The 26,762-nt window shown below is 34.0% G+C and overlaps 5 protein-coding genes across 7 annotated transcripts; 1 reads left to right on the forward strand and 4 right to left on the reverse strand.

Moving 5' to 3' along the window:
- Positions 1-31: 31 nt before the first annotated feature.
- On the reverse strand, positions 32-2,767 carry LOC7487041 (IRK-interacting protein). The gene is made up of 2 exons (XM_002297757.4): positions 2,249-2,767; positions 32-1,696 (listed from the first exon to the last, which is right to left on the reverse strand). The coding sequence occupies exons 1-2, from the start codon at positions 2,474-2,476 to the stop codon at positions 179-181; spliced, it is 1,746 nt and encodes a 581-aa protein (XP_002297793.2). The 5' UTR covers positions 2,477-2,767; the 3' UTR covers positions 32-178.
- An 8,992-nt stretch (positions 2,768-11,759) lies between these two features.
- Positions 11,760-12,397, forward strand: LOC18094306 (histone H3.2). Its single transcript, XM_024599171.2, has one exon. The coding sequence runs from the start codon at positions 11,849-11,851 to the stop codon at positions 12,257-12,259; it is 411 nt and encodes a 136-aa protein (XP_024454939.1). The 5' UTR covers positions 11,760-11,848; the 3' UTR covers positions 12,260-12,397.
- LOC7496044 (uncharacterized) lies at positions 12,387-19,139 on the reverse strand. 3 transcript variants are annotated; one of them, XM_024599161.2, is made up of 17 exons: positions 18,942-19,139; positions 18,789-18,857; positions 18,659-18,711; positions 18,536-18,569; positions 18,259-18,349; positions 17,910-18,019; positions 17,290-17,364; positions 16,637-16,722; positions 16,171-16,300; positions 15,516-15,605; positions 15,120-15,185; positions 14,814-14,905; positions 14,400-14,465; positions 14,233-14,293; positions 13,197-13,285; positions 12,750-12,882; positions 12,387-12,599 (listed from the first exon to the last, which is right to left on the reverse strand). In XM_024599161.2, exons 1-17 carry the CDS (start codon positions 19,089-19,091, stop codon positions 12,549-12,551), a joined length of 1,446 nt encoding a protein of 481 aa, XP_024454929.1. In that variant the 5' UTR covers positions 19,092-19,139; the 3' UTR covers positions 12,387-12,548. The 3 variants fall into 3 exon arrangements, with proteins under 3 accessions (XP_024454929.1, XP_024454925.1, XP_024454933.1); XM_024599157.2 differs by having other exon boundaries at positions 18,659-18,714; XM_024599165.2 differs by lacking the exon at positions 18,789-18,857 and having other exon boundaries at positions 18,659-18,714.
- A 535-nt stretch (positions 19,140-19,674) lies between these two features.
- LOC7496045 (histone H3.2) lies at positions 19,675-20,613 on the reverse strand. The gene has a single exon (XM_002299206.4). It carries the CDS (start codon positions 20,384-20,386, stop codon positions 19,976-19,978), a length of 411 nt encoding a protein of 136 aa, XP_002299242.1. The 5' UTR covers positions 20,387-20,613; the 3' UTR covers positions 19,675-19,975.
- Positions 20,614-21,321: 708 nt separating this feature from the next.
- On the reverse strand, positions 21,322-25,811 carry LOC7496042 (uncharacterized). Its single transcript, XM_024591915.2, has 4 exons — positions 25,128-25,811; positions 22,729-23,012; positions 22,370-22,597; positions 21,322-22,074 (listed from the first exon to the last, which is right to left on the reverse strand). Exons 1-4 carry the CDS (start codon positions 25,564-25,566, stop codon positions 21,559-21,561), a joined length of 1,467 nt encoding a protein of 488 aa, XP_024447683.2. The 5' UTR covers positions 25,567-25,811; the 3' UTR covers positions 21,322-21,558.
- Between the last annotated feature and the right edge of the window lie 951 nt (positions 25,812-26,762).

Consider the following 26,762-nt stretch of genomic DNA (forward strand, 5'->3'; position numbering starts at 1 on the left):
TGACTAATAATGGAAGTACTGAAGCAGAATAGATGAAAACATACTTAATTAAAGAGATAGAAACAATGATTTTCTTTGTTATAGTTTTAGAGTGAATATTTGTAAATAGAAAACATTGAGTCCCCTCTATCTCTATTTCTTCTGTCTCGATACACAATTGCAGCAGATGCTAAATCAATTAAGGCACAGACTTGTACCTGCAAAGAACCTTACATCTTAAAACCCTATCCTGGACATAAAACCCTGGCATCACCATAATCTTAACCCGGCTCTGACGGTGTGATCTCTGCCTATCCATGAACATGTCTTCCATGAAATGTGGATCAAAGTTTCTATTTTCTTCAACCCTCAAAATTCCCAGTGGTGGATTGAATGAAAAGGCAAGCAAATGAAGCAACCATATGCATTTAGCAGCAACAAAAAAGGCTTGAAGAAGGTGTTCAGGCCATGTTGCAGTCCAATTTATTGTTGTAATAATACAACTCATTTTCTGATCACAAAACTTGCTAAACTCTTCACTGTAGTACTTCGTCCCTTTCCTTAAAACTTCATTCCAGCTTAGATTTCGCAATGCAACGAACGACGAAAACTGTGCTTGACGATCTTGGTTTGGGTCTAGATTCTTTGGTGAGCCATTCTTTTGAAACACACAGTTCTCAAAATCTTGGTAGAGTGATTGGTTTATTATGGCTTCCAAATGGTATAGTACTGCCTTTGAATACTTTGATTTTAGAGACAGTTTATATGGTTGAAGAAGCAAGTTCAAGCTGTCCATGAGAGTACTGTCTGTTTCCTCAATCTGTCCTAAAGTCTTGCAGAATTGTTTCACTGAAAGTCTTGCTTCTGATACTATCTGCAAGAAACCTTCCACCATCACCTCTTCACTTACCGGCATCAAGTTTTCTCCGTTTCCATCAATGGATTTCCCTCTATTTGGCAAGTTTCCGAGCTTTTCGACAACTTGTGAGTCTTTTGCTTGTGTTGCTTGCCTTAAAGCTTTCTTTAACTCCTCACAATAACTCTCCAAGTACTCAAGCTTGTACCTTAGGTCCCCCAACGAAGATTTCATCTCAGCAACCTCCGTTAAGGCTGCATCTCTATGCTCATTTGCTTCCATCAATTTTCTCTTCAATGATTCAATTGACAATATCCCCAAGTCCTTGAAAGTCTGCGAAACCTCCTCGGATTCGGTTTGGTTCGACGAATTATCATTCTTCTGCTTCTTCCTTAACTTAGGAAACAACCAAGACATCACTCTTCGATTTTTCGGTTGTGATTGAAGGGATGAATGAGAATCAGTCAATGGCACAACAATATTAGAATGCTTGCTATTCCTGGTCACCTTTTCAGACTCGGTAGTTATAGTAGCCGGCTTGCATCTATTGAAAGATGATATGGATTTGAAGTCTGCCAAGCTATTCATCCTAGAAAACTTGTAAGATTCTGTTTCAGGCTGATACACAGTGATGTTGTTTGCTGGTGAACTAGTGACAGATTTTTGATCTTCAGCTGGACAAATATTGGATATATCAGAAGGAATTCCTTTCCTTGACGACGAATTCTCCTTCTTATAATCTGATAAAACAGTTTCATAGCCACTTCCTCCTTCTAGGCCAAACTCATCCCAACTTTCTGATAATGTTCTTGCTTTTGTAAGAATCTGATGATTTCCCGGTAACCGTTCATCCTCATAGCTCTATAGAAAAAACAATAGAATTCATTACCATTTGCAGTAAAACTTCCATTATCATACATTAAAAGTAGCAATTATCCAAGAGTTAAGAGATTTTTTTATTATTATTAGGAATGAAAATCAAAGTTAAAATCCATGAAGGGAAACATTGAAGAGGCTACAAATTGTAATCTTCGTTAAACAATAAAGATTCTGTTTTTAGATTATTTTTTTTCCACTGTGAAAAATGATCAAACTGTTCTATGAAAGAAAAATCTAAAATTAGGAAAATCTAATTAAGGAATCTATTAAAGATTAAAATAACTATTACATATAACAAGATTGTAACAAATAATGTCCCAGTCATAATATATATTGTCATAAATCATGTTGTTTTGCCAGTTCAATCACAAGAGTGAAAGCTCCTATTTGATGTTGAAGCAAAATATAGCAAGAAAACAATGAAGCAACAAAAGAAAATTAATTATAAAAAATACCCTTTTGAAATAATGTTAAAATGCGAATAACAATAAGTAATTAACCAGTGAAGAAAATTCAAAATAAGCTGAAACTTACAGGGGTAAAAACAGGGTAATCTTGAGCAGAAAAGTATGGAGCAGAGCGTGAAACAGGGGAAGAAGATGGGAATCTGAGATTAGCAGGGCTATTTCCTTGCATTAAAGCAGCATGTAAAGCTCTAAGATCCACTGCCTTAGCAATGGAAGCCTGTAATTCTTTTCTACTAACATCCTGGTTGGTGTTGTCATGGTTTTGTAAGCTTTGCAAGGCAGCAGCAGCAGCCATGAAAAACAGAGCACATAAACCGAAGAAAAGAACAAAGTTTGAGCAATTCTATGAAGTTATAAAAAAGAGCAAAATGGGAATTCAGTATCTAATGGTTGGATTGGATTTGCAGAGATGAAGATGATATGATATCTAATGAAGCTAGCACCAGAAACATAGCAAGAGGGAGGGGGAGGGAGAGATAGGGGTATCTAAAATCCAAGGAGCTTTTGTCTTTGTTCAAGATAGAATTTGAGCGTGTGAAGAAGTTAGAGATATGGGAAGTTGTGGTAGTTTAGGCATGACATGAATAGGATCTGCAGTTCATAAATATATCTAGATAATATTTAGATCATAAATTGAAAGGGTTAATTGAATATGATTAGCTTCAGGTGACTATCATCAATACCATATATTCTATTTGCTTTAATATTAGGTAATTATAACAAATAATCATACACGTGGTTTTTCTACTTAATATACGCTGAGAAAATTAAGTCTATTATTAATAAAAAGTTGATTTACTGGTTAAATATATTTTTTTATTATTTAATATTGATATTAGCATTTAAATATCTCTACGTACATCAAAATAATTATATAAAGATTGTGTTTTTAACACCCAAACTAGTCTAAAAATAAATATAAAAAAAAAACCAGTAGAGAAAAGAAACTCAAATCCACTTTGATTAGGCATGGTTTATGGTAACAATTGATGGGAAAGAATTTGAAATTTGGTGTTGAAAACTTTAAGAATGTTAATAAATTTGAAATTGTAGATTCAAAGTTTAATAAAGTTGTTTTTATTCCAATTGTTTAAAAAAATAATAATTTTTGGTGTGGAAAAAGAGAAAGGATGAAAAGGAATGTTAATAATCAATTTAATCTAATAACTTAAGTTACGAGAGGTGAGGTCTTAATATATATTTATATTATTCTCTAATATTCTCTTTAAATAAAAGTTTTTTAGTTTAAAACTTGTATGAGTTCATATTATTTTATGTTTAATTTTTATCAAATAAATAAGAATTGTAAGATTCGAACTCGTGACTACTTGGTCATCAAAACTTTAATATTATATCAAAAAATTATCCTCCTCTAATAACTTAAATTATTAAAAAATTCAAAATATAATTTATATTATTAATGAAATAATATTCAAAGCATCATGCACTCCCATGGCGAAACTAGTAGCAGATCATTAATGTCAGTTTGACAGAAGAAAAACCAACCCATTGAGTGTTGCTAAAGAAAGCAGAGGGAATCATTTCTTGCGGGGAATCATTTGGTATTGTACTCTTTCTCTTGTCTCTCAACCTTTTGAACACCCAAGGACTATGTGCTTTTACAGTAGTGGAGTCACAAAATCAAAAGCTATTCTAAACTTAACATTGACAAATTTATCTTCTTTAGTAGTGCTGTAACTTATGCTTTTTAATTTATTTTTTATTTAAAAAATATTAAATTGATATTTTTTTATATAGTTTTGATATGCTGATGTTAAAAATATAAAATACATCATTTTAATATCTTTTCAATTAAAAAATATTTTTAAAAAATATCATGCATCGCGTTACCGAACACGCACTAAGATCGTGTCTAACATTGTGATAATGGTTGTTTTTCAAAATGTTTTTTACATGAAAATGCTTTAAAATAATATTTTTTTATTTTTTAAATTAATTTTTGACATCGCAGCATCAAAATAATCTAAATATACAAAAAAAAAAAAAAAAGCATTTTCAACGCAATAACAAACAAGTCTCAAGAAAAAAATCATATTAGGGTTAATTTCCCTTGATGGTTAATGGTACTCTGAGCTGTCCAAACGCAGTTTTTGGGCACGGGGTCGTGTGTGGGGGACAGACATATCCAATACCTTCCAGACAATCTTGTGAGGTTTGGTGCCACAGTGGGGACAGAAATGAGCCTTTTTTTATTTCTTAGCAAATTTAAAAAAAATACCCGCCACAGAATATGCAAGTCCCCCTATTAATTTTTTAAAAAATATTGTTTCTACTTTAAAAAAGAATATTTTAATTCATATATATATATATATATATATATATATATATATATATATATATATATCCTGTAACATGTAACTGAGACGTTAGTTTGTATAAAGTTTAACAACTAAGAAATATTATATATTTATTAAATGGAATTCCAAGTAGGAGTGTGGTATAATTAAATTTGGAATTCGTTCCTTTTCATAACCACTTTGTTTATAAAAATATTTAGTTTATTGAAATTAACTTTTGTGAGCCAACCACCCCATGAAAAAGTTAGCAAGGTTTGTGGATCATCCCCCACATGCCCAGAAAAAAAAGGTGTTCTTCTTGTTTGATCAAGACCGCCATAAGTGCATAACATTATTTCTCTTGATTAATCAACACCATTTCATCATGATTATGAACCTCAATGATCAAATAGTGAGTTCTTAAAAGCCCACAAATTTTGAAAAGGTTAGTGTGTTTAGTATTTTAGAACAGGGTATTTTATAAAAATAATTTTTTATTGTTAACTTTAACATATCAGAAACATCCAAAAAAATCTAAAAATATATTAATTTGATATTTTTTTAGATGAAAAACAATTTTAAAAACAGATTGTAAATAAGAAACACACATTTTAAAGATTATTTGTTTTTATATTTAGGTATATTTTAAAAATATATTAGACATGAAAAACATATTCATACCTAAATCATGAAACAAGAAAGTTTGGAACCTAATCACGCACAAGTTAGGTTTCTTTGTTTTGACGGATAACAAAGTTAGAAAAGAAGTTTGTGAGATGTTGTTAAACAAGGAGACAAGTAATTATAATTACAACATTCAAAAGCTATATGTTGAAAAATAGTTAGTAATGTTGACAAGTTACAATGCGAAGGGAAAAGAAAAGAAAGAGCTTCCATGACTAAGGTTCGACTTTGATGTTACTAATTATGCTATTATGTTCATGTCTGCAATCAAAATCACGCACGCAGGTCCCATCAAAAGAAATTAATCACATTCAGCATTATTAATTACTTTTGGAAAATTCTGTACATGCATGAAAACCATGTATAAAAGTCTTATGAGTTGACTTGGCGAGTGATATAAATAATTTTATTATATTAAATATCACAATTACATGTATGTTTAATATTGGAATAAAAAGTATTTTTTATTTGAAAATATATTAAAATATATTTTTATTTTTAAAAAAATTTTAATATTAACCTATTAAAATTATTAAAAAATAACATTAAAAAACATAAATTTAATATTTTTTCAAGTGAACTCATACAATAACAAATGTCATTGCACTCCCATCACTCACATTTCAATTTATGTTTACACGAGTAGTGAGTTATCTTTTAGAATGTCTTTCAAGTTATGCTTGTTTTGCGTTTTAAAAATGCAGAGACGGAGATTAAAATAATAAAGTATAATCATGCTTATTTTGAGATATAAAAAGTAGAGATAAAAACATAAAACAAATATATCTCTATAATTATTTCAAAACAAGAAAGATGAAAAAACATGTTTTTTTTATCTCATCTAGTTGATACAGTAACGAAAACACTCATTTGATCTGCGCTCCTTTAAATAGAAGATCCCATAAGCATTTCTTTTGCTTGTATGATGGAGAACATGGTTGCCCATGCTTCGTTCCTGTTAAGATATATATGTTAATGCATGCGCATGGGGATGATCAGTCACTAAATATGAGAGAATGGATTACACTTCAAGACATCATTTTCAGGATAACATGCAAGTACCCAATGATCAATGCCACTTAACCCCTAAATACTTCCTCTTTAATTTATATATACGTGTGTGTGTGTGATGATCACTATATAGCATGGACGCAAGTTTCGATCAAAAGTGGATAAAGGGGCTGAGATCAACTTTAACTAAGAATAAATAAGTAGTTGATCTGATCAAGTTCTTCGTAAAGAGCTTGGTTTGACTAGTATAAGAAGTCGAGGGACTGCATGAATGATTTTTTTGCCTTTAATCCTCGAAATTCAGAAAAAGATTACACGTTTAATTACTTGATTGTAGATACATGTTTGTGAACATATGCAGAGTACCTTTCCTTTTCCATTTCCTAGTCATTCACAGCCTAGCCATTCAGAAAAAACAAGAGAGAGAAGGCATTGGTGTCTTTTTCTCTGTGTTGAAAGGAATAAAGAAATCAACTAAAATAGTCGAAGGATACCATCAAGCACATGAGCAGCAATATGCAGGAAGCATGGCTCCCTTTTTCATTATGAAAAAGGAAGCCATGTTGAGTAATACTCAAGGTGAGAGTATGCCAGACTCAATTTGAAGAAGATCAGTCTGGTTTCTAGATCACTCTTCCGATCAGTGATGAATTATTTTTATTAAAATGATCAATCGTATTGTTAAAAACCTTTTTAGATCAACAGATTCACTGAATTAATTAAACCAGATAATAACAATAATAATAAAATCCGGCCCATAATCTGAGGAATCAATCGTTCCAGTCCTAACTCCTAAGCATTAGAAGGTAGATACTATACAAAACCCTTGAATCAGGCATAAGTTCTTGCTCGAGAGATTGATGATATTCAGACAAAATTTGCAGGGGTTTTGATTATGTTTTCTTCTATCAAATTAACACCTACTAATTGGTCAATAATATGAAGAATAAATGTACAGCTAATACATATATTAATCCAAGGTGAGGCCTAGAGGGGATCTTTATGTAATAATAAATCATCAATGCATGAAGTTTGTCTTGTTTCACAAATAAAGACCCTAGCTTTGCTAAAGACAGATATAGTTGTTAGATGTTTCTAAACTTGCGCAAACCAAGAACATGTGTGGTCCTTCTATTATTGTATTGTGACAATATAGGCCTTTTACTTTAAATTGCATCAGATCAACCCATTTAGACACTATTTAGCATTGCATTTCATGTGGTTATATTGTTTCAAGATAGGCCTTTTACTTTAAATTGGATCAAATCAGCCCATTTAGACACCATCTTGACATTGCATTAATTTCATGTGCTTTTTAAAATAATTTTCATTGGAAAAGTATCAAAATGATACTTCCCCATGGTTTTGAGATCCTAGGAATTAAAATATCTAAAATTATTAATTTAATATGTTTTTTTAAAATAAAAAGTACTTGTAATTGTACTATCAAGCACACATAGTTTTCATTAGTATGATTTAGATATTATTGTAGTTTTTGTTGTTGTAATTTAAAAAAAGTTATAAATTATAGTTTTTTCCTAACCAAAACTCTAAGAAATTTTTCAATGTAATCCGTGCAAAATTTTGATGTGTGTTGATTAACCAAATATTTTTAAATATATAATTGAGACAAAACACATACTACGTTCTCACACGACACAACAAAAATAAACAAAGATTTAGTCTAATGAAAAATAATACTTTCAATTTATGCATTTTAGGGGTGTTTGTATTTCAGTTCGGTTTGGATTAAAAATCTAACCAAATTAAAATTTTTAATTTTTAAAAATTTCAACCCGAATCTGATCGGTTCGGGTTGGTTTTTTGTAGGGGTGAGCAAAACCGGTTCGGTTCGGTTTTTAACCAAAAAACTAACCAAAATCAAATTTTAAAAAACTTAAAAATTCAAACCGAAACCGGTTCAAACCGACCGGTTTCGGTTCGGTTCGGTTTTTTAACAGAAAAACCGAAAAACCTGCATTATTATTTTTTGGGCTTTTGGGTTTTCTGATGGGTTTTCTGATGGGCTTTCTAATAGGCTTGTAATTAATGTAAATATTATCTAATTTTGTCACAAAATTATATAATATATTTAATATTTTTTGTCACTAAATTATATAATATATTTAATATTTTTTGTCACTAAATATTCATTTATATTAAATTATTTGTGCTAATATTGTGTTTAATATGTTGCAAGTCTTTCTAATATTTGTGTTTTGGAGTTTGGACTCCTCATGCATCAAAGTTTAAATAACACATACACCAAATTAAAATTTAAATTACAAAGCTTGCCTTCAAAAGGGCTTAAAAAAAACAACAAATAACATTGCCATAAAAAATAAAACACTTCATGCAAAATATATAAATCTTCATTGTGCACATCATCCCAATCAAAAAGCACATCACGATGACAAGAACATTGCACTTTGATTCCGTAATACCATTGACATCAAAACCTGAAAATCAAGATCTAAAATTATAACATGATAAAATAAATTAGAATATGTAAAAATAAAAGGTAGTTTTTTACAATCAAAGTAACTTTTGAACTAATTATCATCCGTTACTAAATGTAACTTTCCACCAAATTCTACAAAATAAAAAATTAGACATGTTAAATGATTGCAAACAATTTAATTAATAAATTACAAAATAAAAGGTGCAAGTTTATTAAAAAAAAATTACCTGACTCAAGGTTTTCGTAAGTTTCAAGATCAAACTAATAGAAACTTAAATGTCAGGCAAAAAAAAAAAACAAAATGAAAAGTAATATCAGCCAAAACATCTGTCAAGCTTAAGTTCACTGCCAACCAATCCTAAGTTCACTGCCATCTGCCAACCATCAAATTGTCCTTGAAATTCTGATTAACAATCTATTTCGAGATGAAATAAGAACAAATTTACATCCTATATTATAAAAGCAACAGATTCTTAGTCATAGAAACCAGTTTTGAAGACAATCCTAACAATGTCTGTGCACAATGAAACATGCTGCCAAACATAACCAATTTCACAACATCTATATCTTTTCCTTCCAACCAACATCAAAACAAAAGAGGAAATCACACAATGCTTTTCCAGAACTTGAACTGTAAACAACAGCATGAAGAAAATAACATCTACCTTAAAAAATAACAAAGATGGCAACCAGAAAAATCCAATAGCAATTTCAATGCTGTGAAGAGACATATGATGAGAAATCAACAAACAATCAGGAAACAGCAACAAAAGAAAAACATTATGCAACTCCCGGATACTAATACACCCTAATTTTGAAGAAAAAATAATAATAAAACATAAAACAGAGTAACACACTGCAGCAACAAACAACACAAAATGATTGACAAAGAACAGGGAAACAAAACACAAAAACAAACTAAAAGAACCAAGAAACTAAATAAAAAGGAAAAAAATAAAAACAGAGATTGACAGAAAAAAGAAATCATACCTGTGCGAGTTAGGACACGATTCAATTTCGGGTGTGAAAGGCAACTTGAGGCAGCAACAGAACAGACTTTATGGTCTCAAACCAGCCTGCAGGTTGATTATGTTTTCCCTTCAAACACAGAGTTTGTTTTTTTTGTCACACAACAAGAAAAAATGACAAGGTAGCACAATTTGAAAAAATAATAGGAAAAATGGCATAGTTATAAAAATCAACAAAAAATACACAGAATGCTCAAACATTGATTTTTTTGTAAGGATATACCAAAAATATACAGAATCATAAAGCATATGTTAAAAAAAAATAAAAACAGAGATTGATAGAAAAAAAATAATCATACCTGGTGTGAGTTGGGACGCGATTCAAGTTTGGGTGTGAAAGAGGGAGATACTGATTTGCTAGATTTGGACTTTGGAGATTCGGTGTGCCGGTGTGGTGTGTGTCGTGCGACTCGTGGCCGTGTGGGAGAGGGATGTGGGTGACTGGCTAGGTTGTTTGTTTTGAAGATAAAGATGGTATGGGAGAGCCAGAGAGGGATATGGATGAAGAATCGAAGATGGATTAGCTTGATTTTGTTACAGAGTGAGTGAGAGTGTGGATTGTGAGGTGCGGCTGTGAGGAATGAGGGAGCGGCTGCAAGGAGTCGCTAGAGAGGAGAGAATCTAGGTTAATTAGGTTTTAGAAATTACTGAGTGTTTTTTTTTTCTGTATTTATACTGCCCCTTAAACCGAACCGGTTCGGTTCGGTTGGGGTTTTTCCGGTTTCGTAAACCGAAACCGAACCAAACCGAAAATTTTAACAAAAAAAATAATCGGTTTAATCGGTTTTTTTTTCGGTACAGTTTTTTTGATTGTTTTTTTTCTCAGTTTACTCGGTTTCTTGGGTTTTTTTCTCACCCCTAGTTTTTTGCTTTGAAAACCAGGAATCCCAATGTCTTCCACAGCCTTCCAGCGAAAGATCTTTCGCAGCCTCCCATAAACTGAGAGTTCCTCAGATATTGTCATTCTCATGTCCACTTCATCAAGCTGTTTCATGCAGAATGGGCATTGGAATTAGTTTATCACTTGGATAGGATAGAAGCATCAGTTTGACACATACACAATCATGCGAATAAAGATCTGTAAGATCAATCGCTATTATCTGTAAAGTGACAGGTGAATATGGTTAATGGAACTTGTCTGCAGTTGGAACGTATAGGCTCCCACCACAACTCATCGCCTCATTGTTTTTTTGAAAGGAAAAAAAAATAGATTACAAGTTGTTGTATTTTATAGATTTTAATTATTGTGATGGCTGGAAAAATAAATTTTATACTTGTTTATTTAAAAATTTATTTTTCAATTTATTTTTAACTCAGAACACCTAAAAAATAGTCTAAATATCTTGACAAACCCATAAATATCCTTAAAAAACCACACAAAAAACCAAATTAACCTGAAACAAAAAATCTTTTCGGAATCATATCAATTTTTTTAGATAATTTCAAAGCACAAAAACACCTGACTAAAACTCTCATCACTAAAGAGAATTCTTTGACACCAAAATCTATTATTTTGATGGTCAAAATGAATGTTGATATTGTTTTTCTCTCTTTACTGTTGGAATTTGGCAATCTTCTTCTCATCTCTCAAACAAGAGACTAAAAAATAACAAAAATAAATTATTATAATAAAATAAAATTGAAAAAACATTGAGGGACTGAATATGTATAATTTATAAATTTTGAAGACTAAATTAGACTTTTTGTGTTAACTTTGAAATCATTACCTATTTGTAACACATTTTCTACATTGATTCCATATCTTTTAATTTTTATTTTCTCGACCTTTTATTTAGGTGAAGTACATACAGATTCAATGTTGTTGCCGGGAGAACATTGCCCACGGATCGCGATCCTGGTCACGCTACTGCAAACGATGCCCACCGTCGATTTCTTCAAAATCCACGGTCCAAAAACTTTCCCCGAAAAGAAAAGGTTCTCGAATTTCAAGAGAGCCCGCCTAAAACAAGCAATCCTAGTGTTCACTACACTCTCCACCCGGATCTCCATCTTTGCCGTCCATAAAATAAAAATCAACGGTCTGAAACCCATTTCATTCTCCTCTTCTCCCTCTCGTTTTTTTCCTATAAAAAGCGTCAGAGCCTCCATTCGCTTCCCACCAAAACAATCAAAACCCTAATTTCCCCCTCATTTTCTCGAGAAACAAACAGATTCCCGATCAACCAATGGCCCGCACAAAGCAGACAGCAAGAAAATCCACCGGGGGGAAAGCCCCAAGGAAACAGCTAGCGACCAAGGCTGCCAGGAAGTCAGCTCCAGCCACCGGAGGAGTGAAGAAGCCCCACCGATTCAGGCCAGGAACGGTGGCCTTGAGAGAAATAAGGAAGTACCAGAAGAGCACAGAGCTGTTGATAAGAAAGCTACCATTTCAGAGGCTGGTGAGAGAAATAGCCCAAGATTTCAAGACAGACTTGAGGTTCCAAAGCAGCGCAGTAGCAGCACTTCAAGAGGCAGCAGAGGCATACCTTGTTGGGTTGTTTGAGGACACCAACTTGTGTGCTATTCATGCTAAGAGGGTCACTATCATGCCTAAAGATATTCAGCTCGCCCGTAGAATTAGAGGGGAGAGAGCTTAATCAACTTAGCTACTGATATTAGGTTTCAGAGTGTCATGTCTGTCTCTGTTTGGATTTCATGTTATGGTAGCTTTGGGATTCGTTTTCGTTGTAAATCTTTTCTGGATTTAAATGAGAGATTGAGATGTTTATTTTGAATTCAATTCTGGATTTATATTAAATTTATAAATTCAAGATAAAAATGTTACAATTACACCAGGAAAAAAAAAAAGAGCAATACAAGGATGATAAATTCTTGAGTTCCCCTAAAAGAGTGAAGATGTTCTCCATCTCACTCCTTTTATCTCTTCTAATCGACTTCAGAATGCTTCTGTTGGGATACAACCAGCAAAGATGAAAGCTGAAACCAATTATTTTCAAAATTTAGTATGTAGGAAATATAATGGTGATGGGAAAAGTTGCCAATAAAAGCTATGTAAAACAGCCCTACAGTAATTTTCTAAAATGCATAGAATAAGACTGTCAAGGGAGATGATCCAAAACTACAAACCTGGGTTCCAGCTATGATGGTGCCGTTGAGGGGATGGGCGGCGCACGCAGTAACACCTTCAGACAATGGAATAAACCTATTTTGCTTGTTTCTTCTGTTCACCCTGGATGGCCTCTCTGCGTCCTCAATGGGACTGCAGTGCGTATAATTAGGGCAACAGAATTTGAAATATAGCAAACCAACAAATACAAAGAGAGCGGATGACAAATGCGAGAGAGATACGTTTGGGGTGGGAAATGAAAATGGCTAGACCGTTGTTTTTGCAAGCACAAATAAATGTAAGGGAAACATCAAACATGTATTGACTACATTTATATATTCTTAATTGCATCGATGATATTTGGACATATGTTAGTCCACCACGACAGGAAAGATCAGGGATTAGATGTTACCCTAAATTTTTTTTTCGGAAAAGCACAAAACTTTGCTTTTGAAAGGATCCCTTACCTGTAGTCCACGTGGCAAGGAGAGCTGGGATCAGGATAGAAATCTAAAAGATGGATGCCATTGTCAGTTGATGATCCAACCACATAGATCTGCATTAAGAGATACAACTTGAATTCCACAGTTCAAGATTGGAAGAGTTTGAAAACCAGATTTGAGCGGAATAAATTTGGGTTATGACTAGATGAAACAAGCATCGAGTTGTCAAAATAATTAATGAGCAGAAAACTCAATTTAAGAACTCTTGTGACTTCAAAAAACCGAATCAGGAAAACTATACAAATGAAGCCTGGAGTGAGAATGATGAAACAGATCCTTTAAGATCAAAGCTTAGCTCGACACAGCTTGCTTAAGTGGCCTACAGGAATGGTCACCAAAAGGTGCAGACTGATAACCTTCCCAATTTTAGTTCTCAAACGGATGTTTCTTCATTACTGGAATTCAAGTCTGTTTCATGAAATGTACATGAATATATTTTACTGAATATGCTGCTATAATGGCGCAGGCCACAAGCTTAATAAATTAACACCTAATCAATGATGTGCACTGCAAACATATTTCACAATGAACGAAATCACAAAAAGGTTCTTCCTTTTTGTTCCTTTTGCAAATGTTACTGCATTTGAACTGACCGGGGAAATTTGAGATAACTGTTTCATGCGTATCTTTAACATGAACCAGTCTACTCCAAGCATTGATGTGCAAATCACATAAATATTGCCTTATTATTTCTTACTATCGTTCCAAGTCTCAGATTTTCAGCATTTTTTTTTAAATTTTCTAACCAAAATCAAAGATTGCACTCTTTTGGCCGTCCTATTAAAAAATATTACCATTTTCATAGAGCAAGGGATTAAATTTAAAGAAGCAAAGAAATTTACAGGCCAATCATAAACAGCTAGCACAATATTCTAGAGTATAACAGCACTTTTTGGTCTAAAGACAGCAAATTCACACATCAAGCTGACATCACACGTATTACACAATGACATAAATAAACCAAGCGCAACCAGGTAAACAGAGGGTTGAGGCATCTTACTGAATGTGTCGCTAGCCATGATGGTTTTCTCAAGGACAACAGATCAGTGAAGGACCCATTCCTAATCACTCCAAGTCAACAAGAAGTACATTTTCAATTAGGGAACGCAATTAGCAATTCTAATTATCAACATATACTGCAATTTTGCATGTGCCAAAATTACTTACAACCAAGCTGGGGGAGGGCAATGAACATGCGTAACTTGGAAATTGTAAATATCTAAAATGCCCGACCTGCATCATGTGAATAACTGGAAGGTCAAAATTAAATTAGAACACTTTCTCCACATTGGTTATGCAGACTGCTTGTCACCCATAGGTCATCAATAGAAATTTTAAGGTTCAAACTTCCAAAACAACAACGACAGTTTAAATGACCTTAACTATTAGGATGAGAAAATACGTAATGCATAATTTGATTTAAGATGATTTGCATATATGCACATGAAAATGCAGACTACCAACAGAATTTTTAGGACAAACTACTGAGAAACTATGATTGAATTGAAAATTCACAGAGTGGAGAGAAATAGATACATAGGAAGAGTGAGGAAAAGAAAAGCACTTGTGTTTCTGACCTACCAACCATCATCAAGATGGAATGCCAACTGATACGGGCAAGATGGATCAAAATCAATGGAGTGCACTTCTTTGGAGACAATATCTGATTGTGCCTGCAAAATGAATGGGATCAGCGGTTAGGAATGCAATATAAACAAGCAAAACACGATTGAGCATGAACCCTGTTCAATATATTATTATTTTATAACCTATTCTTCAACAGTTAACGCCATTTATGTCAAACTTTTATTCATTATCACTTTGGTCTGAAATCCATAAATAGTGAATTCACATGATGAAAAGTGACACCAGAGCAGTCACACATACCTTCAAAGATCCTATTCTCTCAAGCATTGATGATAACTTCCAAGACGTTACAGGTGGATGGCACATCTGATTGGACAAAAGTCAATGTTGTATGGACATCAAAAACCAAAGATAATTCAATTTTTTCATGTTATTGTTCTAAATAATTTCTTGATGCCCACATCGAATCGTGTCAAATGCCTAGCTCAAACAAACTGCAATGACAAACCAGTGTTGGGGCCAGAAATACTATTGAACATTGTTTAGCAGGACAAAACAGTATAGATTCATGGTTATATACTCGTATTATCTAAAATAACAACCATGATTTGCAATTTGTCCACTAGCCATTCCAGTTCCAACATCACAAAACTGAGTTTCGAGTTAGCATGTCAAGATACAAGCCCAGCTACTAACCTCTTTATGAATTTGAAAAGCAGAAGGAGCTCTTCCTCCACGGAGATCCCACATATAAACTATTCCATGCCGACCAGCCCCGAAAACCATCTGCAGTGAAGAATTTGCTTCTATCATGCTCCACCAAAAGATAGGTGAAATTTGCATGTACAACAAATGTTTCATGCAACGAGTAATTTGCATTTTTTTCAATGAAAACAAGAATTTATTATCATAGAGGAATAGTAAGGATGAATAATAAGGTGACCCCCAGCAAGCAAAAATCATTTGAAAAGGGAACTCTAATGTAAGGTGTCCTCCAAGAAGCAGAATACCACAACAAAACTAGGAAAACCATTGAATCCCATAAAGAGGATAGTCATTAAAAGATTTCCTTGACATCTTATATTTGATGAACTAATGCAAATTTAACTGCAGGTATCACACAATAAGCTAGCATTGTAATTAATATCTCAATTGGTAGTCTTTCTCATCCACTCTTGAGGCAAACTGAGGTCCTGAAAATATGCTGCTATGAAAAGCACTTAGATGTACAGAGGGCCCTAGGAAAAATTTTAGTTTTTATGTAAGTTAAGCAGTGATGTAAAACTTCATTTCAAGGACGAAAAAAGTGCATATATCACTTCCCAAGGAAACAATTGAAGTAGGTGCTAACCTGATTTTCCACATTTAACTTGATACTGTTAAGGGTACTACGGGAATTAGATGTAAGCTCAAGACATGGAAGTGCACTCATTCTTCTATCCCATACATTGACTCCACCATTTGTATCAGAAGCAATTAACCTACATTTAAAGCACAACACATTTAAATCATCATTCCTTGCCGAGCAAGGAAAAACAATACTGAAGGCAAACAGGAGATTGAGATTATTTGGCTGTAAAGAATCCAGAGCAGAGAACATACAATTCTTACTCCATTTTTATCAAAGAATTCTAAGTTGGTTCAAACTTTAAGGTAGAAATAAGCCATTTTCTGAGTTACTTATAGACTTGGATGACTAATGCAGTCTCCCATTGATACTTTGTAGATTATATGCTATCTTTCAGAAATCCAGCATTGAAGTCTGGCATGAAAATTGGTTTTACTGACCGAAAGTTACCCCCCTTTTCTGCACCTACCTTGATTCTGAAGTGAAAGCAATATCTGTTAGACCTTTATGAATGTCAGACCCATGAACAGTGACAGCACGCCTTGTTTTTAAAACCTGGATTAAGAGTAAATGAAATTATCATCATGGCATTGAAAATATAGGATGTTAACAGAACAATAAAAACGTGAATGAAAATTCAAAAAGAAAAATAATGACAGGAATCAAAAACCTGCCTCAACCCAGAAAAGTTAGAAAAGAAACTAGGTAGGCCCATTTGGAACCAGGAACCTGGTTCAGCTAAACAAATTAGGTAGCCCATTTGGTACCAGGAACCTAATTTAGCTAATCACGTCATCCAATGGTGCCTACGTTGATCAAAAGAATTTAATCAAAAGAGCACCAATAATGCTTTAACACTTCTAAGCATCTACTGCCAGAAATGAAGACCTCATTCTTTTAGTTTCAACTTTCCAAAGCTTCTCTTACCAATCCTGATTCTCCGACAAATAATTCTAGCCACACCAAACTGCCAGTCCTGGAACCAAGTTTCCTCTGTTGTGTTTCCAATTTCATTATTACAGTTAAAAAATGAAACCTGAGAACCATCTATCTACTACACAAAAATATAGTGGTAGAAATATGGAAAAGGAAAAGATGAGATGATAAAGGAAAAGATCTTACTTCAACTGGTTCAGAAGAAATGTAACCAATATCAAAAATTTGTACTTCATTAGTTTTCATAGATGTGCAAGCGACCTACAAAAACAAGGAAAAATTTATCAGCAAAAAAATCATGACGAAATTAAGGTTATAACTGCATAAACAGCAGATGCAATCAACAAAGTGATTAATGGTTCCCATGCTAGAATCATTAAACAGATGTGTTGATACTTTTTGTGAACGCTAATTTAATTGATCATCCTGTCAAGTATATTTTAATACAAAGTGCACTGCAAATATATGACATTTTCCACACCCACCCTTGAGAAAATGATTAGAAATTGTAAACCTGCAAAATCCAAATAATCACACAGGTTCGTTTGTTTTGTGAGTGTTATTTCCTGCTTCTTTTAATATCTCATATGCCCAAATATAATTCCAACTAATATTGAATGTTTTCCACAATGATTCCTATGCCATTTTCCAGCTCATCCCCCTACATAACTATCACAAAAAAAGAATGTAAGTTGCAGACACTAATCTTTAAGTTCTGAACGCAAGTCAAACTACATTCTAGAGGTCAGTATCTGGCAACAATTCCCTGCTATGATTGTTGAAATGAATAAACAATTCCAACAAACCTCATCTTGGTTGGCAAGATTCCAGCGAACCGAGTCTAGTTGTCGGCCCAAAGAATTGTGCAAGACATGTTTACTTTCATCTTCACACTTTCTTTCATCTTTGCCAAAGCCTGATAGAAAAATTAAATAAAAAAACAGTCAGTATGGAAAGAACATGACACCTCACCATACACACGCGGCTATAAAAGACTCCAAACTAGTCCCTATTAGGAGAGCTAACAGGGTATGATTCACCACAAACACATATAACTGTCAGGTATCACAGACTTCCAGAACTACATATCCCAAAAGAATATTTAAAAGAATATTTAAAAGAAAAAATACATAGCAAGCTCGAAGTGGATCTTACATGGAAATGAATCATTAGCCTGACAATAAAGTGATTCAAAGTCATGCACTGTCAAGCACCCTGATTTCGTCACTGATACTAAATAAATTCCCTGGAATACATATTCACAAAAATTACAAACGAAGCTTAGGAATAAAAGGAAAAAAATAACAACAAATGAAACTGTGCATAATGTTTCAAAAATCAGACAACTTCTGAGTCGTAAACAAGTTAAAAACCAAGAAACAAGAAATAATATTTAACAATTCAAAATATGCATGGTGATTAAAGCATTCACCTTATTGTCAAACTCCAGGGCAGATACGCCTTGCCTGTAAAAAAGAAAAAAAAAATCACAAAATGAGTTACTAATATTCTGAAAAATAAATAATAAAATGATAAGATAGATACACTAACTGACTTGTTTATAGCGAATTGGCGAGTCGAGTCAGAGGCCAAACCCCTCGAATTCAACTGCTGAAATAAAATTAGGTCAAATAATTATAATCACAACAATAAAAAAAAAATGGAGATTGAGAATAATAGCATACATTAGTTTGACAAGGAATTGCTGCATCTCCACCTCCAATTGTATGATACAAGTGCGGAAAAGCTCCAATCTTTACAGAACAAAAAAGAAAAAACCCTAAAAATACAAAAATAAGAGCTTAAAATTTGGTAAAAAAGAGAGGGGAAATTGAGACCTGAGAGTAGGATTGCAAGAGCAGAGCAGAGAGGTCATGGCGGTACTTTGACTCTAATCTGCCATTCAATTCGATTAAACTTCTCTTCCATTGATACAATCGAGTAGGTCTTCTAGGGTTTTCTTCTGCTGGAACCAAATACTTCTCCATTACAAGCAAAACAAAAGAATCAAAGTTTGGAGATTATTTGTTAAAATTACTGAAAAGAGTACTTAGAAGCCTTTTCCATTTCCCGCCATTGGAATTGATGCTAACTTTAAAACCTGACCGGTCCGCCCAGTTAACCGCTGATCCAGAACCGAGCTCGAGCCAGTTTTTTTTTCAAACTATTTTGAATGCTAACTTGATCAATCGACGACCTAGGTGGGATTCGATTGGTTGAATTGCAATGAAGTTTTTTATTTAAAATAATATATATTTTTTTTTTTGTAAATTTAAAAATTAAAACTCGGGTTTAAATCTCAAATTAACATAACAAACACAAACCCGAGTCTCAGACCAAATTAAACCCCAGGTAGGGTGCTTCGGGTGGATAAGCATTAAAGGAAAGGGTATTATGTTGTTTGGGGTAAACTATATTTTAGCCTCTATACACTCCCAAATCTTATAATTTCATCCCTGCAGTCTTTCAACGCTTCCATTTTTCTCTCGAGCTTAAAATTTTAAGGAAAGATAAAATTCCATCCCTTTATTTTGGTTCATTCACAAAATGACTTTACTTGCATGCTGAAAATAAATAATAAAATGATAAATCTCTTTCAATTAAGACTCTAAAAGGTCTTCAAATTACACTTGTGCTGCCATATCTCTTGCTTCAAACTATTGTTGCCCTTGCAAGTCTCACGAGTTCCTAAATACTAACGTTGCCTGAATCTAAGACAAATCATCGAACACATGGGATTCAAAATAAACATCTCAATCTCTCATTTCAATCCAGAAAAGATTTACAACAAGAACCCCAAATCTACCATAACATGAAATCCAAACAGAGACAGACATGGCACTCTGAAACCTAATATCAGTAGCTAAGCTGATTAAGCTCTCTCCCCTCTAATTCTACGGGCCAGTTGAATATCCTTAGGCATGATAGTGACCCTCTTAGCATGAATAGCACACAAGTTGGTGTCCTCAAACAACCCAACAAGGTATGCCTCTGCTGCCTCTTGAAGTGCTGCTACTGCGCTGCTTTGGAACCTCAAGTCTGTCTTGAAATCTTGGGCTATTTCTCTCACCAGCCTCTGAAATGGTAGCTTTCTTATCAACAGCTCTGTGCTCTTCTGGTACTTCCTTATTTCTCTCAAGGCCACCGTTCCCGGCCTGAATCGGTGGGGCTTCTTCACTCCTCCGGTGGCTGGAGCTGACTTCCTGGCAGCCTTGGTCGCTAGTTGCTTCCTTGGGGCCTTCCCTCCGGTCGATTTTCTTGCTGTCTGCTTTGTGCGGGCCATTGGGTGTTCGGGAACCTGTTTGTTTCTCGAGAAAAAGAGGGGGAAACTAGGGTTTTGATTGTTTTGGTGGGTAGTGAATGGAGGCTCTGACGATTTTTATAGGCGAAAATGAGAGGGAGAAGCGGAGAATGAAATGTATTCTACATCGTTGATCTGTAATGTTATGAACGGTGGAAATGGAGATCCGGGTGCGCTGTAAAGTGACCAATAGGATTGATTCTAGTAGGCGGGCTCTTTTGAAACTTTGAGCTCCTTCCCTCTTTGGGGAGAGGGTTTGGACGGTGGATTTTAAAGGAGTCGACGGTGGGTAATGTTTGGAGAAGTCTGACGAGGATCACTATCCGCGTGCTCTGTTGAGTACCCAATAGAAAAGCTTTAAAATTCTGATAAGACATTTATGCAGAAAAAAAAGGGAAGGAAGGATCATACTACTTGACTTTTTCACAGAAGTTTTGTGGAAATTTTTTGAAACCTTAACTTAAAATTCTGAAAACTTGGGAATTTCATTGGAGAAAAAAAAACTTTAAGGACTCAATTGAGTTCTCAAATTACATATATTTTGTTTCCCATGATCCAATTCATTTATCCCAGATTTTGAAACAAAGAAATGAATTGAAAAAACAAAAGAGTCAATATTGTTCATACTTCCTAGACTAGTAAGTAGTGATTTGATACTTTTGATTAATTTCATAAAAAACACACATAATTGTTGAAATTCATCCATGAGAAATTTAGAATTTAGAATTTGACTTAAACCGAGATTTATATTGATTTTAAAAAATATTAATCTTATAAGATTTAGTTAATAAAACTAAATTTTTAATAACATGATAAAATCCAATCAAAACTGATAATTTAAAATACTATGAGCTAATCTAATAACTTAATGATGCAAACCCACAACTATGAGAAAATAAAAACAATAAATCTCCTCCTTTGACAATAAAAACTTTCAGAATCAATGTCAAAACGTTTGTTACACGTATTACAAAAAACCTACATTTTGTTGTCCAAGTAACCTCCCACTCAACTGTACATGTAGTTCTAGGACAAATTTCTGAAGTAAAACCTATATATGTGAATGGAAATCAATCGAAGGAAGCTCTTGACCTGTAGATTTTCTTTATATACACACAGCAATCACCAAGGAAGTTACAGTGAAGAATAAAAAATTATACCCAGTTGTTTGGAAGTGAAAAATAATCGAACCGGAAAGATGTTTCTCCGGCAGTGTCTCGATCAAGCCTAATATCTGCCTCGCTCCCCACGACTGCATCATTCGGAATATCAGCTGCTGGCAGGGGCTGTATTTGATTCTGACTAGGCTGGCGTGCCAATTGAATTTCAGGTGGCAATGCCATAACAGGAGGGGACACGGACCTAAACCTACCAGTACTGCCTGCACTTGGCGGTGAAGGCAATGTTCCGTCCCACAAGAGAACATGAATGAGAATAGGCACCTTGGCATGGCGATGTAAGGAAAGTTTCTGGCTTAGTGATACCGTGTCAAAACATTTGACTGCTCCTGTCGACGAAACCATCCAAGGAAGGACCTTCTGGTTTGATAATCTTGAAACAACCAGCAGTCTCGATGAGCTTGTTGCTTCTTTGTATAGATTGCTAAGCCCTGACCTTGTCGATGGTACATTGTCATCATCGTCCATAACTGATGAGACGTAGATAAAGCCCTGTCGACACGAAACGAAAGCTGAGCAAATTAGCATCTTCGAAACATTGGTTGAGTCTTGACAGTTGACTCGCAAACCCAAACCTGTTCAGAGCCAGTTTTTACGAACCATTTTAGACATTGACCTGGTTACGAACCATTTGAGGAATTGATTCGAGTTAACCCAATGACTTGGAGGTTGACCCAACAACCAGTGACTCAGGCCCTAAACCGGGTCTGACGGCTATGCTTCAAAATAACAAGTTACGAAAAAGATTACAGTTGTGACTTGTGACCTGGAGAGTTATATAGAATACCTCTTCTGTGCGGCTGATGGCAAATCCAAGCTTAGTATCATCTTCTTTTATTTTGACCTCAATTGCAAATTCTCCACATAAAGGTGCATACCAAAGACGAACTGCTCTGACTACACCGAGATCAACCCCATGGTAATCCTCAAAACCATACAAGCTTACATGTGCAAGCCTAGACAAATCGGAAAATGAACCAGCATTCACAGTCGAGGAAGCAGTCTCTCCTGATATCTGTCCAAAAACATAAAAGAAACATACTTTTCATCGTTGCAAGCCAGTTGGAGATTGCCAGAATTATAAAAAAGTACTCATGCTTTCTGTCTTAACTAATAACCCAACTTTGTTGAGGCTAGGGTGGTTACCTTGGTAAGCAAGGATTCGGTCTGAATATTCATGAAAACAATTGGAACTCCAGAAGCCTGAGATGCATACAGCCACGCATTTGCCCTGGCAAGAGTGTCCTCCAAGTCATTGTATCGAGAAGCAACTCGGTCTGAAGCTTTTGGAAGGAGGAGTAAAGAAAGAAAGCTGCTAGAGGTGGGAATTAACAAGTACTCCTGCATCTTCTTTTCCCACGGATAAGCCACATACCCATCTTGAAGCTTAGCCCTCTGTAATGCACTAACAATTCTGGAGCTTCTTGAAGCTACAAAATGCAACTAATCGTCTCACATTGATAGAAACGATAGCAGAACATAAAAGACAGGTTGCAAATTACATTCTAGTTCACCAAATCAGCAAGTACAGAGGACTGGAGATTCCATATATTGCCTAGACCTGTATATCAGCTACTTGCTATTAAGGGTATTTGAGATGTATACTAATGTTTTAAGCATTCCATCGCATTAATTTGTTGACACTTGTGAAGCTGGATTAAGTGCTCAACAAAAGCTGCAGGAAACTGCAACCACTAACAAGTTTCAACAATAAGGCAATACCAGAAAATTGAAAAACGTCGTCTACGACAGTGAAAATTCTGTTGGCTTTGAAAAATACAGACAAAATCTCCGCTGAAAAACCGTCATTGAAAAATATCTCGTGGGGTTTTCTATTCCATTGGAATTTAAAAACACCGATGAAATTTTCAACAGAATATGACTCTTGTGGTGACTGATTTTGAGACTTGAACATGCACTCTTGTAGTGGAGAAATTCTTGTGGGCAACCCATGTTTCTTGTAGTATCTGAAATCTGTAAAGTCCAAAACCACGGCCACTAGCCCGTGTGTAAAAAACAAAACCTCAATTTTGAAGAGTTGAAACAGAGACATCAATCAAATATGATGTGAAAGAAAATAGGTGGCCTAACATGAATTGTAATTAATTAATAAAAGCCAACACCATTTTAAGCCAAAAGAATGTCACAGTGCCATGCTCGCTGCCCCAAATTAGAAACAGCAGTGGATTAAAAGGATAAAATAACTGAATTATCAAGAATATTCATAAAAATCAATATGAAAAACTGGAAAAAAAATGATTTTTTGAGATAATCTCAAGTAAACAATCTTAAAAAAATTAATTTAGTTTTAGATTTTAGAAATAAAAAAAAAACAATTTGAGAAATCAAACAAAAAAAAACTAAGAATATATATAATTAAACAAAGTTAAAATTGATCCAAACTAATTACGGACTTTTATTTTTATTCCAATTCGATTCCTTCCCTTTAAAACATTGGAATTCTTCTAACAAGACAAAAATTGTTTTAACCGATGCTGACGGCCTAGCTACATTCATACGAGAGGCACTTTCTTGAAAATGACTCTGATAGGAAAAAGGACGAATTCATGAACCTGACAAGCGGGGCAAGAAGATAAACTGGATACAAGAAATCCACTGACTTTTTGTTGTGATTATCCAGAAAACAAATAATTCAGATATATTGTTCTGACGTGTGATTTTAAAAATAATTTTAAAAAAATAAAAAAATATTATTTTAATATGTTTTTAAACAAAAAAAATATTCACAATCACTATTATAATCCAAACATATCCGAAGAACAAATGCAAGAGAGAATTTTGTAACCCATTGCCAATACCGCCTAGATTCTGCCAACCTTGATACATGCATCACACATTTGATATAATATATGTTTTTAAAGCAAGTGGTTGAGAAAGGAAGACAAATAAAAAGAAGTGAAAATTAATAGCAGTTTCTACTTGTTAATTGTGTTTCAATCATTAACACAGTATATTTAAAAGATATTCAACTAACTTTTAATATTCATATATTGTTGTTTTGATAATTTTTTATTTTTTAAACCCTTTTAAGCTTGCCTCTGAAATTTGAAGAACAATAGTACAATCTTCTTTTTAATTAAACTTAAGACAAAAAGGCTTTATATTAGGGTTATAAAACCCGACTTAGATATTTAAGGCAAACTAAATGGGTTAATTCGATGAATTTAATCGATATTGTTTTTTTTAAAAAAATTAAAAACAATGTTATTTTTTAAAAAAATAATTAACTCGGGTTTTGATTAAGGTAACCCATCAAGATAAATCATAGAAAATTAACTACCATTTAAGTTTTAAAACCTAGCCAGATTCAGATCACAAGTAAACTTATTGTTTCAAGGACCCAGTTTAAATTAAAACTATACCTTATACCAACACAGTTAAAGATAAAAAAAAAAAAAAAAAAACCCCACCATGCTTATCTTAAGATAAAAGGAACATACTACTCATCAAAAAGTCAGAGTAAATGCAAAGCACCATACTCAGAAACATCAAAACTTTCAAGCAAAGCTCATCATCTAACTCACCTTGTAGCTCAAAGCATTCAGCTTCAGACCGATCCGTGAACCCGACAGCGTAATTCGGATCCTCAATAGACCTCAAAACATATTTATTTTTGTAACCCGACTCGGGCACAACACAGGCATGCAACTCAGCAAACTCATCTCTACCACGTCTAACTCGAACAACAATGGAAGTCTCTTTGTTTTTGAACGATTTATGAAGTATCTTTTGAACCCCACTTTTTCCGTTCTTGAACGGAGCTTTATATCTTATAGACCTGGATCCGGATAATGATGACCCGGATCCGATCAGAATTTCTTCAACTATATCTCCTGTTTGAAGCATGTCTCCTGTCCATTCGTCAGCTGTTGAACTCCCTTTTAGACATTCCACTGAGAGAACGATAACTGAATTTGAGTCTCTTCCTGGTTTTTCTGGTCGTGAGTTTCTGTCCATGGTCATTTCTCCGGTCGGGTTATGATTTTCTGTTGAAGGAGGTTAGCTTGGAGTTTGTTTGTAAGGTGATCATTGTTGGGTTGATCAAGAAGAGTTGATCTTGAAACCGAACAGGGAGAGGAACTATAGATAGGTTACGGATTCTAGTTCTGCATTCTAGAAGAGAGATTGGAGAGGGAGGAGAGGGAGGAGGAGTTGTTTAAATTGTTGTTAGAAATGATTATGAGAGAGGAGGTGGAGGGGTTTAGGAGTTAATTATATACAACTGGAGTTATATAATAAGATTAGATATTTGGAGGGCTGTTTTGTTAATTTGTGTGTTTGGAGATGTAAGAAAATGATACGTGGTGGACGTGTGTTAAAGTTTTGTTTGTTAGTGTGTTTCGATTTTATGCGATTCAATCATATTTTATAATGTTTTTTACCTTAAAAAACATTACAGTAGTGTTTTTAAGGTATTTTTTACGATGTTAATATCACGATGTAAGGAAATAAAAAATATTTTTATAAAAATGTACTATAAGTTAAAATTTTGACTTTTTTGTTTTTTTTATAACGATTTATATTAAGTTGGGTGATTATTTTCGGTTCAGTTCGATTTTTATAAAAAAATAATAATTAAACCGAATTTTTTTAAAAAAAAACCAAAACCGAACCGAAACTGGTTCAAACCGACCGGTTTCGGTTCGGTTTTTTAGGACAAAAACCGGTTCGAACCGGCTTGGATCAGTTTTTTTCGGTTTGGCTCGGTTTTTTTTGGCTTGGCTCGGTTTTTTTCCGGTTTGGCTCGGTTTTTTTTCCCGGTTTGGGTTCAGTTCGGTTTTTTCAGTTTTTTTTTTTTCAGTTTAATCAGTCTTTTTATTTTTTTACTTAATAATATAATATATAAGGGCAAAGAACTACTTTTCAAAGAGTTGATGGCAATGATTTATGATTATTTGCTTAATATAGTGCCACTAGGATGTATATTCAACATTTTATATATTATACTGTACTTTAAAATATATGGAAAAATCACTATACTAATACTATGTACATAAAGTATTTATATCATGGACTACAATATAGACATGTAGTATTTATATTATAGGTGTTCAGAGAATCATGGGGGCGTTGTTTTTTTTATTTTTTTATTATAAAAACTGCAGGCACGTGTTGGGTCAAGGCATGACTACCTAACCCAAGGCTCATGGGTCTGATAT

Source organism: Populus trichocarpa, chromosome 1 (assembly GCF_000002775.5).
Source record: "Populus trichocarpa isolate Nisqually-1 chromosome 1, P.trichocarpa_v4.1, whole genome shotgun sequence".
Taxonomy (NCBI): domain Eukaryota; kingdom Viridiplantae; phylum Streptophyta; class Magnoliopsida; order Malpighiales; family Salicaceae; genus Populus; species Populus trichocarpa.

What these genes read in the sequence shown, in the direction of transcription:
- LOC7496045 (XM_002299206.4), bottom strand. Translation starts at nt 20,386, where the DNA reads ATGGCCCGCACAAAGCAGACAGCAAGAAAATCGACCGGAGGGAAGGCC.
- LOC7487041 (XM_002297757.4), bottom strand. Translation starts at nt 2,476, where the DNA reads ATGGCTGCTGCTGCTGCCTTGCAAAGCTTACAAAACCATGACAACACC. An exon ending in ATTACCCTGTTTTTACCCCT is followed by an intron (nt 1,697 to 2,248) that starts GTAAGTTTCAGC and finishes TTTTTTCTATAG; the next exon opens with AGCTATGAGGATGAACGGTT.
- LOC7496042 (XM_024591915.2), bottom strand. Translation starts at nt 25,566, where the DNA reads ATGACCATGGACAGAAACTCACGACCAGAAAAACCAGGAAGAGACTCA. An exon ending in TGAATGCTTTGAGCTACAAG is followed by an intron (nt 23,013 to 25,127) that starts GTGAGTTAGATG and finishes TGCATTTTGTAG; the next exon opens with CTTCAAGAAGCTCCAGAATT. An exon ending in CCGAATCCTTGCTTACCAAG is followed by an intron (nt 22,598 to 22,728) that starts GTAACCACCCTA and finishes GTTTTTGGACAG; the next exon opens with ATATCAGGAGAGACTGCTTC.
- LOC7496044 (XM_024599157.2), bottom strand. Translation starts at nt 19,091, where the DNA reads ATGGAGAAGTATTTGGTTCCAGCAGAAGAAAACCCTAGAAGACCTACT. An exon ending in TTTCTTCTGAACCAGTTGAA is followed by an intron (nt 16,723 to 17,289) that starts GTAAGATCTTTT and finishes CTCTTAATCCAG; the next exon opens with GTTTTAAAAACAAGGCGTGC. An exon ending in TTCCATCTTGATGATGGTTG is followed by an intron (nt 14,466 to 14,813) that starts GTAGGTCAGAAA and finishes CACATGATGCAG; the next exon opens with GTCGGGCATTTTAGATATTT.
- LOC18094306 (XM_024599171.2), top strand. Translation starts at nt 11,849, where the DNA reads ATGGCCCGCACAAAGCAGACAGCAAGAAAATCCACCGGGGGGAAAGCC.